At 44.9% G+C, this 12,652-nt stretch overlaps 1 protein-coding gene across 4 annotated transcripts in view; it reads right to left on the bottom strand.

Annotated features, from left to right (window-relative positions):
* LOC121612496 (plexin-A1-like) overlaps positions 1–12,652 on the bottom strand; it is a 183,671-nt gene that overhangs the window by 82,611 nt on the left and 88,408 nt on the right. For all 4 annotated transcript variants that reach the window (XM_041945414.1, XM_041945430.1, XM_041945423.1 and 1 more), the window contains exons 5-6: positions 3,712–3,812; positions 909–1,032 (exon numbers count right to left, since the gene is read on the bottom strand). In XM_041945414.1, coding sequence (XP_041801348.1) covers positions 909–1,032; positions 3,712–3,812 — 225 coding nt within the window. The remainder of the gene's footprint in view (positions 1–908; positions 1,033–3,711; positions 3,813–12,652) is intronic.

Below are 12,652 nucleotides of genomic sequence, written 5' to 3'. Positions count from 1 at the left end.
GTTATAAGATATGACATGGGGGTTAATGGGTGCTGGCGAAGGGGGGAGGGCGGGGTGAAGCGTGGGTATGCGCGTGTGCGACAGCAGCAGGAATAAAAGAGGGCGAGCGCTTGTGTGCGCGTCAGTCGGAGCAGCTACTAGAACAAGGTTAATGCGTACGTGATAACGTGCAGACAGAAAGTGAGGCAAACTGTAACAGCCAAGCCTGTGTGGCTACAGTGAGGAGCTGCTGACAGGCTGCCACACATCCACGCAAAGATGGTGACAAGCAAATTCCTAATTAAATCTACACATACATACTCATCAGTTAAATCCTTTCTAACAAATTATATGACTTTTACATGACTTTTCATGACTAAAGGTCAATTTAGACACCATTACCAACTGTGGTGAGAAATGAGACGAAGGCCGAAGGAAGGACAATGTCCACCACCTACACGGCGTGATCTGTCTGCCGTTATTACTCTTTTCTGGAACGGCTTCTCCTGCTATTGTACCGTGTGTTAATGTAGACGTTTTAAACATGGAAAAGAGCAGAAGAGCTCCGCTCTGCAGGAAATGTGCTTTGGATTTTAATTGCTATGACACCACTTGCGATTCATAGGCTTAAGCCCTGATGCGATGTGTTGTTGCCCAATTAGATGTGAAAAATAGCAGCACTGTTTCTCCAGTTTTGTGCTCTACGGAGTTTTGGTGGGTTGAAGCATTTCACTCCAAAAGGTTTGGCATGATACATGCTTGGAAAAACTATACATAGACGTAGATGTGTAAAGATAATGATACGGCAAAAGGCAGTGCAGCAGACAAACAGACGGAAATGAATCATCACCAGGATGTTGGTTTTTGTTTCATTGCGTGAACGGTGTACTTTCCACCACAAACGTCACCACAGACAAGAGGGGACATACCTGGACTTCGGACATGGTGACGGAGATATTTCTTGGCTGAACGGTGAGCTCCACACACTGCCTCTGGTCGGAGGCAAACCTCTGGGGCTCTCCTGCTCGTTCGCAGCGGTCCTTACGTGAACAACTGGGGAGCAGCAGCAAAAGAACACACACAGAAATGTGAGCAATAATACAAGACAAATAGGCTAATAGCTTCCCCTCACCATTACTGTAGGTCTTTATATCATTACCTTATTGGTCATGACATTTGTGGAAGAACCGCTAAGCTATATGAACACCCAGTCCCCCTCATCTTTTCAGTTTACAGCCCTACCCAATTCAAACTTCTCGGAAGATGTACAGGCAATCATTAAAGCTTTCGCTGAACCGTAAAAATGATACAATTCCTACCAGCCGCATATCAGAGGGGTCAGCAATTTCCCCCGCTTATTACGAGCCAACTGATCGTGCTAAAAATCAGCATATAGCCCCATATTGTAGCGATTTTACTATTAGCTATTCATAATGCATTAGCTATCACTTCACCTTCGCGTTAGCAACAACTGGTCCCGATGGTGAGAGGAAAGTGCTGACGCGGCCTCCCTGCGAGGCCTTAACAATAAGAGGGAGGCGGAAAAAAATGCTAACTGCCTCTTCTGCGTGGCAGCGTCCCCCCCACCATCCCCTCATTTAGTTAGCCTTCACTCGCGCTCAGCAAGAAAAAGCTGTCGTCAACCACTCCCCCGAGAGTCACTAACTCTCTCTCTCACACACACACACACACACACACACACACACACACACACACACACACACACACACACACACACACACACACACACACACACAGTACAGGCATGAGCAGAGACGCACAAAGGTATGTACACGTTTTCTCATTATGGACCTCTTTTCCTTCTACTGTTCCTCTGGTGTGTGACTGTGTGAATGAAGTGTGCTCATTTGTCTAGAAACACCTGCAAGTGTGTGTGTGTGCCTGTGTGTGTGTATGTCTGACTGTATTCCCCATTCAATTCCAGTGTTGATTGAAACTACCATGGCTCTTAATAAGATGTGGCTAAAAGCACCAGAGGGCTGAAACAAGGCTTATAAATAATTTGCCTATTAATGCTTTCCCATTTTGTCTGGAAGGGCCTCGGCCAAATTTGGCAACACTATCAGGTAGGAAATGAGCGAGCTGCATTCAAGACACAAGGTCACAAATGTGCCCAAATGGAAGGTTATCACTGGTTCAATTCCATCATGATTGTGTTTAATTTCAAAGATGTCTGCGTGTGTGTGTCTGCTAAAATGGAGAAACACAGGTGGCGTATGTGTGTGTGTGTGTGTGTGCGTGTGTGTGTGTGTGAGAGAGTGAGTGTGTGTGTGTGCCTTGAGGAAAGACAGGTTGGTGAAATGTTTTGTACGTTTAATTAACGCACCGGGAGATGGTATTGTGCCAAGTGCTCGAGGTGTTCCAAATGTGGTTTAACATCCTGTCACCTTTCAATAACATGTAACTGTTCTCACACTCTCCTGTGAGTAAATACACACACACACACCGAAGTAAAAGGGAGGCAATGGAGAGATTATAGACAGTGTTACTGTCCTCACCACACTTATGAGTGATTACATGTATTTTCTAAACACAAATAGAAAAACTCTCACTGTTACATACCTGACCTTAAACAGTGATCTCAAAGCAAACGTGTGGCTGAGTCCATAAACCAGACACTAAGACGAGGAGTGGCTCATGCTTAATCTGGTGCCAAAAAGTTTGCACGTATTAGAAAGTACACGTGTAGTATACCTTGTTCACAGCACACACACAAAAGCGAGCTAAACGCAACATATGGGATTGTCAAGGATGCATGTGTTGCTATTCGTGTGCTATTAACAGGTTTAGCCAGTTGGCAGACTTACACTGGATACATGTATCTCTACAGGCAAAGAGCTTTCAAGCTGTAAAAGTCAGACTTCTTCTATTAATCAGAAGCACAACCCTGATTTCGGCCGCTGTGTAACAGAATGTGATTATTTATTATCCTTTTTGGTGTATACTCAACTGAAAAAAGACAATATATGTAATGTTTGGCCTGATCAGCTTCATTGGTTTTTGTAAATGCACCAAAAGACTGGGAAAGTTGTGGAAGGCTCCAAAAACACCTGTTTGGATCATTCCACAGGTAAACAGGTTGATTGGTAACAGGTGATCGTATCATGATTGGGTATGAAAGGAGCATCCTGGAAAGACTCAGTGGTCCTAAACGAGGATGGAGTGAGGTTCACCACTTTGTCAACACGACTGTATAAAGGATGTTACTACATGGGCTCAGGGAGACTTTGTAAAATTGTTGCTTGCTGCTTTTACACAGCATCCCAACTATTAGGAATCAGGGTTGTATGTGACTAATTACTTGGTGTTGGAGCCATCTTGCTTTCCGTGAGTTATTACAAGGTGTTAAAAATAGTTTCTGAGCTCAACACAAACTGTCAAAGAGAAAATTCACCCCATTTAGTGGAGATCAGTTATTTTTTTTTGTGTGTGATGTCTGTGTGAGCACAGTAGATGTCATTTTCAGTAGATAGAAAGTGAACGATATGAACGATTTCTATTTTAGGGTGGACTTTCCCTTTAAAGGCCCCAAAGCTTAATGTGTAACTATTAAGGTGGGTGCTGCCACTCCAACATGATCAGCTGACACACACATAAAACACCCAACAACACACCTTTCACAATTCTCGAGTACACAACACAACGGGCCAGCACGTGAGGGGTACCAGGGTGAAGTGCGTTAATGTGTGCATGAGTGTGCGTGGCACTTACACATTGTGGAGGACACACCATCCACAGTGAGGGTCTCTGGAGCCCAAACACTCCCCGCAAGTGGTGTACTGCTCGCAGCTCTCCACTGGAACTCGCACCACCTAGGGAGACAAACAGAGAGAGAAAAAGACAGAGAGAGAGACAGAGAGAGAGAGAGAGAGAGAGAGAGAGAGACCAAGAAAGAGAGAAAGAAAGAGAGCAGGGAGGTGATGAAGAAATAATTAGTATCCTCGTAATCAAACTCATAAGATGAGCAGCATATTCAGCTGGATGGAGATGAGCTTTTGACAGCTTATCAGAGTGATTCAATTCAGCACACAGTGTAGTCTCTGTATGTGTGTACGTTCCTGAGATTGAAAGAGAGCTAGTATGTGAGACCTGTGTGTGTGTGTGTGTGTGTGCGTGTGCATGTGAGTGTGTGTGTGAGAGAGAGAGAGAGAGAGAGGGAGGGAGGGAGGGAGAGTGTGTGTGTGCTTGTGAGTGTTCTAGTGAGCAATTCCGGTCCAGCGGTGTGTGACAGCCTCCGGTGGAGCATGTACAGGAGAAGCCCCGCAATGCATGCTGGGACACCTGACAGGTGGCTGTGTCAACAGTGCTGTGATTGACAGATGACCTCAAAAACCGATAGGACACAGAGGAGCAGAAAGACAAACCCCCAATGTGTGTGTGTGTGTGTGTGTAAGTTTGTGTGCACATGTACGAGAGCCAGAGAGTGAATCAAAGTATCTGTGCAGAGCCTGTGCAACAGCACCTTAGTGCATCTATGTGACAAGACTTGGTGTGTGTGTGTGTGTGTGTGTGTGTGTGTGTGCGTGTGTGTGTCTCAAGTCATTTGCAGGCATACTGGATGTACGAGCCTGGTGACAGGCTACAGATGTTGCCTAAGAAAAGAGATCAAGTGTTCAAGTTAGCCCTCCACTCTTGTTAAAGGTGACGACAGATGGTTCACAACATGGCCCCAATGGATCTGAAACTCTGTGTGTGTGTATTTCAAGATATTCACGAGAGCTTGAGTGCGTTTAAGTGTGACAGACAGATTGCTAGCATATGCGCAGAATGCCAGTGTGCAACAAAGTCGACGCGTGTGTTTGCGCGCCTGTGTGTGCACATGTGTTGAAAGTGTCAGCAGCACATTCAACTTTTCTTCACCAATGGGCCCCAAGTTGATGAGTCGCTTGATCCCTGTTTTGTGGTGTGGTGTGTGTGTGTGTGTGTGTGTGTGTGTGTGTGTGTGTGTGTGTGTGTGTGCATGTATCAAATTGCCAGTTTTAAATCATGGAGCAGAGAGAGAGTGAGCTGGCTGATCAGTAAGTAACAGCATTTAACAACCCCACCCTTGGGTAGCACTATTACAGCATGGACACACACATAGATTTAAGCATGAGAACCGATCCAAGTGGTATGAGGGGGACTAAAGTAGTGTCTGTCCCAGTGGGGGCTGACTTTTTTATGAAGAAGGGATGGGAGGGGGGAGGCAGAGAAATGTATGGAGGGATAAGAGAAGCGAAAGCGTATGGCAGAAAGAGAGCGAGGGCCTGAGGTAAGAGATAAAGCCGGTCGGCTGCAGGATGGAAACGCAGCACTGAAATATTAAACTGGGGCCGGGATTCCTCTGTGAGCTTTAAGTACAACACAGATATGAGATAGATATGACGTGATGGAACTCATTTATGCTCTGAAATGTGTTGTATCAGACTGGCCTTGGGGTTTTTTGACAGAACAATGCTGCTCAAGCAGAGGGCAGACAGACAAAAAATACTTGACACTGCGCCACTAATCCCCCTTTTCTTTCTTTTCTCTGTTCCCTTCTTCCCCACTATACATTTAGTTATTTCGATTACTCTCTACGCTCCTTCTGCTTGTTTCTCTGCCCCACAATCCCCTCTCTGAGATTCATCCTTCTCCAAGCATCTAATTTAATCCAGACTGAAACATGCCGTTACTCCTCCAATCTAAAGTCAATACAGACCTCAGTACAGTAGCTTTCTAGCTGGCTCGCTGCCCAGAGAGAGACAGACAGACGAAATGATGCAAACGAGCAGTGGGGTCCGGAGAGGGAAGAGAAGGAGGTGGTCATCTAGCGGAAGTGCTGGTTGAAAGGATGAATAGAGGGAAGGAGAGGTGTAATGGAAGACCCACACAGGGCGAATCAGCGAAGACATTGTGCTGGGGAGATGGGATATGGTGGCAGACGGCTGCTATGTGTCATTGTCAGAACGAGTGTGAGTCTAGTTTTCATCTGAAAGGAGAGCTGAAAGAAGGATGGAACAAGGGATTGTGTGTCTTGGATAATAAAAGGATGACAGAGGGGGAGAAGGAGTGTGAATGAATGAGCAGAGAATAGACAGATGGATGAAGCAAAAGCAGCTATAGTTGGGGATATGTGATTGGAGACCCTGGGAGAAAGAAATCATCACAGGATGTCTTTCACACAGTTCACGATTTAACCAAAAGGAACAAAACGTAAGGAGCACAATGGCCTGTTTCTCAGAACATCATGGACGCCAACCGATTCCCTCTCTCTTCTCCATACATCATTATGACTGTGATTAAGGACAGTGGACCACATAAATCACACTAACACTATGGGTCCTCGGTGAGCAGGCATAACCTTATCACTGCCCCGTGTCATGACAGATATGTCCTATTGTTCACAATCGTTCCTGTACTAGTAGCCGCGAACACACTATGGGCTCTGTTTAGTGGGAGTGGCACAGAGTGGTTGATGTGGTACGGGGGCTATGATGGTTGTTTTTCCCAGTGGGGATATAAAATGCTTTACTGGAGCCAGGAATGTACTTGTATAACTGCATGTAGATCCAAAAAATGTGTGCCTGCGTGTGCTGGGAATGCTGCTTACCCACAGCCACACATACACACACTCCCTGGCTGTCTCCCTCTTTCTGTCTCTCTCGATGGCTCTTTTAATGAAAGCCAATTCCCGACAGCGTGCCACATTACTCCTTTAAATGACCTTATAAACCAAGCCCGCCATCTCCTCTCTCTTGCCATCTCCTTATTTACAAGAGCATCCACCGCTGTAACTCAATTCTCCTTCCTCGCTCTCTCTCGTCCTCTCTCGTCAGGCCTCTACCCTGACCATATCGCAATGCCATGACATCTCCTTTCTGCTATAAACTCTCCACCTTTCCTCTCCAATCTGTTTTTACAGAGCGCCATCACCTGCCTTTAAATGTCCCGCTAACAGGCTTTGCGACGGTCACCCCCAAAACCCGAAGGACCTGTAAAGCTTTCAGCGCCGCTTTTCATTGGTTGTTAAATCTACAGACATAAAAGGATCGGCCTTGTCGCGGCTTCTTTTTTTAACATTCAAACACAAGGGGGGTCTATAGTAGAGGAGTCGAGGAGGGGGCGCAGCTGAGATTTCTACCAGAGCAGAGCCTCTTCTCTGGGTTACCCTGTCTGGGAGCCAAGAGGAAGAAATCACAGTTTATTTTCAGTTATTTTTAGATATCTGCACGAGACTCTGCATCATAAATTAGTAACGCACATGCCTCCTGGAACAACTACCACCGTGCTTAGCGCTTAACCTCATATGGCTCCAACTCCACAACAGCAGAGAAATTTGGTTTTACCGGGATGCTCCCAAAGGTCAATGTGTAGGACGCTAACTTAAGGAGACAGCATACACATACAGTCAGCTTTCCATTGATACATGTAAGAAAATTGCGTGTATTTGGCAAAAAAAAAGTCATGTTCAGTTTCCAGGGAAAAATTCTCAGAAATCTCATAAACTTGTGGCTCTTTTATTGCCTTTTATCCAAACCTCACTCTGTAATCTTAACGAGCCATGGTCAAGCAGAAATTTGGAGTAAGGGCTCCAATTTAAACTAAAAATTAAACACAAAATAGGTTCTCCTTGCTTGTGGTGTTGTCCTCTCACTAGCGGCTGATAGAAGGCGCAGACATGAGGAAAGGTTATCGCCTGTCATCGTCCCCCCATCGCCTCCTCCCTGCAAACTGAGATTACCAACACCTGCATTTTTTCAATAGCCCTCAATCATCTTCCATCTTCTCGTGGTTTGTTGTGCCCTGGCAGTGAGCAGCCATGTGCATGAAAGAGAAAGCATATCCCAGCACAGCCATGAACTGCCGCAGGACGACAGAGATGTAGGAAAATAAAAAGACAGCTACTGGACTTGTTTGTTAGGGTGCAACAGCATCTCTAAAATGTGCTACGGCTGCCGTTACTGTAATTCATGCTGTCACATTCTGCTTGGCATCAGTGTGTCATGCCTGCGATGGATTATTAGAAATGGGAGCTCTTGCCGCTCCTTGTAGCTTTTCCGGCTATCCCTTAGGCGTAGTGCAGAAACATGCCTCTCAACAGGGTGTCCATGTAAGTGAGCTAGTTCTTCCAGCGCTGGAATACCTGCTCAGGGGGGGCTAGTGTGGGTTGGGGGTGTGGGGTTTGAATCAAAGGCGAGGTTAGCATGTGTGCATTGACTGGATTGCAAGGGGCTTACGAGATCAATGGCTGGCTAGGAGCTCGATGTGTTGACTGACTGGAGATAAGCGGCAAGGCAAACACGACTGGGAGAGTTTGGCACTGAGGGAGGGAGAGAGCGCTGAAGGATGGGGAAAGAGTGGAGGGATGAGGAACGGTTGTGCAGTAGGTGAAGTGAAAGCGCGAAACAGCAATCACATCATTGTGTGCCATCGAAAAATCATCTACTGTCACGTTCAATTTGCTGAATGATGTCCAAATACTAAATCGCTGTTACACTGCGGAGATGTTATTGACAGAGCTGGCTGTTGTGGTCAACTCAAATTGTTTGCTGCAGACCTGTTTTAGTGAATTAGGTCTTTATGTGTCACAGTGGAAGAAAACAGTGCCCACTGTGATAGCTGTAATTCTTCTTTTCTTTCTCAAAACTGACTCCCAGCAGTATTTTTTGCGCCCACTGCCCTTCCTGCCTCCCTCGCTATCTTTATCTCTCTCATGTTGTGTTTTGTCTGCTGTTTCTCGCTCCCGATCAGCCCCCCTTCTCTTTCGTCTCTTTAATTTATCTTTTTATCCTCCATCTCCTGCGCTGGGCTCAATTATTCATCTGCTCCATTGTTTTTCCTCTTCTGAAATACTGTCTTGATCTCCTCTTCTACACTCCATCCCGGTGAAAACAAGAGGCAGATCAAACACCTTATTTATTTGTCGTTTGTGTGTGCACACATCGTGAGTTCAAGGCCAATACAGACTTCTCCTTCTCCTAGAAACCGCTATGAGACAACATATATAGGGTGTACGCACACACACACACGGACTACACACATTAAGACTGCACTGCAGGTGTAGGAGCACATTCTCAGTGTTTGTGATTCACCTTCACGCTAACATAGAAGCACCTATGTATAACTCTTGAGAAAGTATGCACCCAACCTCTGAAAAAAACCCTATGAAGATGTCTCCAGAAGCCAAACAATGTTAAATGATCTCCATGTCCTTGACAATGATGGATAATGATGATAATTTAAATGCTGAAGCAACACCACCTGCCAAAATTACAACAAGAAAATGTATCTTTTTTTCCAACAAAAACAGAAAAAATGAGAAAGGTTTTGTCTTTGAAGAAAGGGATATGAAATAAGACCCGCGGTAAATCAGTTTTGACTACGCAAACAAAAGAAAGAGAAAAACTGAGTGAGTCAAAAAGTAAGACAAACAAAACTTTGAAAAATAAAGATATGAGACCTCATCGCTCTTCATCACATGGACATTCCCATTAACTCTTCCAAAAACAGCTAATCTCCAGCTACAGGTCAATACACTCTCTCACTCTTTGTGTAGCCATTTGTCCATAATACTGAGTCCCTCCTGTGAGAGAGACGGATAGAGGAGAGAAGAGGGAGAACAACAAAGTGGAAGAACGAGTAGGAGATTGAAAAAACACAGAAAACAAAGAATTGGAAGACAGACTGTAGAGAGAGCGAGAAGAGCAGAGGAAGAGGTAAATGTGACCGGCTAAGGTAGACAGGCCTAGGGGTCTTCTAATTAAGTGAGGATGGGAGAGGCCGGCGGCCTGGTAAATGACTCTGTCACTTTAGTAAATGGACTTGGTGAGGAGTGAGGAGCCACACAGCTGGCATTTCCATTAGCACTGCCATGCGACCCACCACCATATACACAGAGCAAGAGAAGCAGAGGAGAGGAAGAGGGAGGAAAGAGGACAAATGCTGCTTTTCTTTATTTGTTCTCAGAGGAGCTGCTGTGTGGAAGCCACGCCGGGTAGGTGTGTGGATGGATGGCGACTGTGGAGAGCTGAGCAAAATGAACGAAATCTCTGATTGAGTTTATGCTCATTTGTGTCCTGTCATTCAAAATTACTGCCGGCATGTTTAACAGGAGCGTTTGAAATATCGCAGCGAGAACAATAAATTTGACCCCAGGTTTCATGACTGCACCAAAGGAAGACAGTACTTCACAAACTAATATGTACAAGCACGATTCATGTCAGAGACAGAGACCATGTAAAATCAATGTCTTTAGAATTTGAACTGTTGGCTGAACAAAAGCAGCGAAGTGAAAAAGTCACCTTCAGTTCTGGAAACTTTTACTTTCACTTTTAGAGAAAAAAGGATTAATTGAAAGAAATATTAACAAATGAATCAATCATGGAATTTATCATTAGTTACAGCTCTACTTATTATGCACAGATGTCTTTCCAACTGTGTTTATCTGTATCACGTTCATCTTTTCGTTATCTCTGACAGTGAACACTGCAAGAGAATCTGCCATCCTGCTTTTCCGCTCAGCTTGTTCCGCCATCTGATACTTCATAACGGGGTCTGACGAGGCCCACTGAGCATGAATTTGAAAAGAAATTTGAGTCAAATTCAAAACAATTCCCGGCGCTGTCATGCATGAGCGACATTCATTGTTCTTCCGAGTGTGGCTCGTGGTTACGATGAGGGACTGAAAATGGTGCCACTCGGAGAGGCTCCACGGGCCACGCCAGCTTTTGATTGGCCTCATCCAATGACGATCAGCCAGAGCCACATCTTTCCGCCCCAATCGCTGTCGAGCAACAGGAGGACCGATTGTTCGGCCGGCTGATAGTAAGTGAGAAGAAACGGGAGGAGGGGGAGATGGAGGGAGAGAGAAACCATTAACCTCCCAATCCATCTCCTCCTCTTTTCTAACCCTATCAGTCTGCTCTATCACGCCATCCTTTGGGAAAAGACAGCGGAGTAAAACAGAGAGAGATGAGAGAAAGACAGAGCTATCTAGTGACAGCTAGACTTCCATTAGGACTGATAGCATCGCGGCCAAGACAAGTGTCTGAGCACACTTTTCTGATGGGGCACGCACACACTCAATCAAGTGCACACAGTTTTTATTCAAAAAGGGCAAAACCACAAGAGAGAATGATACCACAGGAAAGAGGGAAGTGAGAGAAAAGGCAGGAAACACAATTAAGAGAAAAAGAGAGAGGGGGAGAAGTGAAGTTTGAGATATTAAGAGACATGGAAACCATCCCTCTCTGGATAATGATGGCATCTTGGTCAATCTCCTCACATGTCTGCCACTGTTAAGAGGAATTAGCATCATTTCTCTCACGTTTTTTCCTTTCTCTTGTTTCATTATATCACAGAAAAGAGTTGGGCTGGAATGACTTATTCTTATTATTGACTGATCTGCAGATTATTTTCTCTATTAACCGGTTCATTGTTTTGTCTATAAAGTGTCAAATAATTGTAAAAAAATGCCCACAGTTTACTAAAGCCCAAGGTGAAGCCATCAAGATGCTTGCTTTGTCAAAAACACTAAAAATACCCAGTTTGCCACCCACAAAAAGCAAAAAATTCTCACATTTAACAAGCTGGAACCAGCAGATTTTTGGTGTTTGGCTCGACCAGTGACTCAAACAACATTGGTTATTAAAATAATGAATGACTTTTATTAATGATTTTGATCAAATAATCATTTCAGCTCTAGAGAGGACCAAATAATTACTAGACCGGTAGATGGGAGTCCAATAAAGCAAGACAATGAGGAATTCTTATGAAAGAGTCACATTTTTAGTCGAAGCACAGTCTGTCTTTGGATAAAAGGCAATGCAAATGCACACCACTCATACACACAGCCAATGTAGGAGTCCTCCGCTGACAGTACAGACATGTGCCATTACAAAAAGGACGAGAGCTCTATAAATGTGGACACGTACTGTATATACATGTGAGAGTGGACTAATGTACAATTAACAGTTAATGTGTGTGAGTGTGTGTGTAGGTGCTCAGTTCTGTGCTGAGGAAGGCGTTATAATGGTTTGACCTCTTGTAATTGAGTGACATATACCTACATGAATACACCACCACCCACCCCAGCACCTCTCCCTTCTAGTCACTGTACTCCCGTTCTCGCCTCGCTGCACCGGGTCTATTAACATTTACATAACAATGACTGCCTCCTTGCTCAAAGTCTGTGCGTGCGTGGGCAGCCCTGAAGTGTCAGTGGTTGGTGTGTGTGTGTGTGTGCGTGTGTGCGTGTGCGTGTGTGTGGAATATGGGACACCCAAGTACTCATTCAAGCTTTTCACTGTCAAGCCAGTGAGTGGAAAAGATGAAGCTGGAGTCGTGGTCATAAATCTAAATGAGCAGGTCGGACGCTCAGTGGGCTCAGCTCAGGAACCAAACTGAAGCAAATAAATAAATAATAAAAAAAAAACTGGGGGCAAAAGTTCCTCCTCTTCAAAATCTCTTCAAGCAAATCACATTTCCTGCATGCTGCACACACACACACACACACACACACACTCACTCACTCTAAGTGGCTGATGTTTAAACGCTGCATTATTCACTTGTTAACTTCGGGAGTTCCTCAGTCGGCCAGAGTTTGATGAATTGTGGAAAATTAATCTTTGAGCTACTTAAAACCGACTGATTAGCTGTATCTAGTTCACTAAAATGTCAGTCTTGATTGATA

This window comes from Chelmon rostratus, chromosome 2 (assembly GCF_017976325.1).
Source record: "Chelmon rostratus isolate fCheRos1 chromosome 2, fCheRos1.pri, whole genome shotgun sequence".
Lineage (NCBI taxonomy): Eukaryota > Metazoa > Chordata > Actinopteri > Chaetodontiformes > Chaetodontidae > Chelmon > Chelmon rostratus.
Note: the sequence above shows the minus strand (reverse complement) of the source record. Positions and strands in the feature narration are given on the sequence as shown.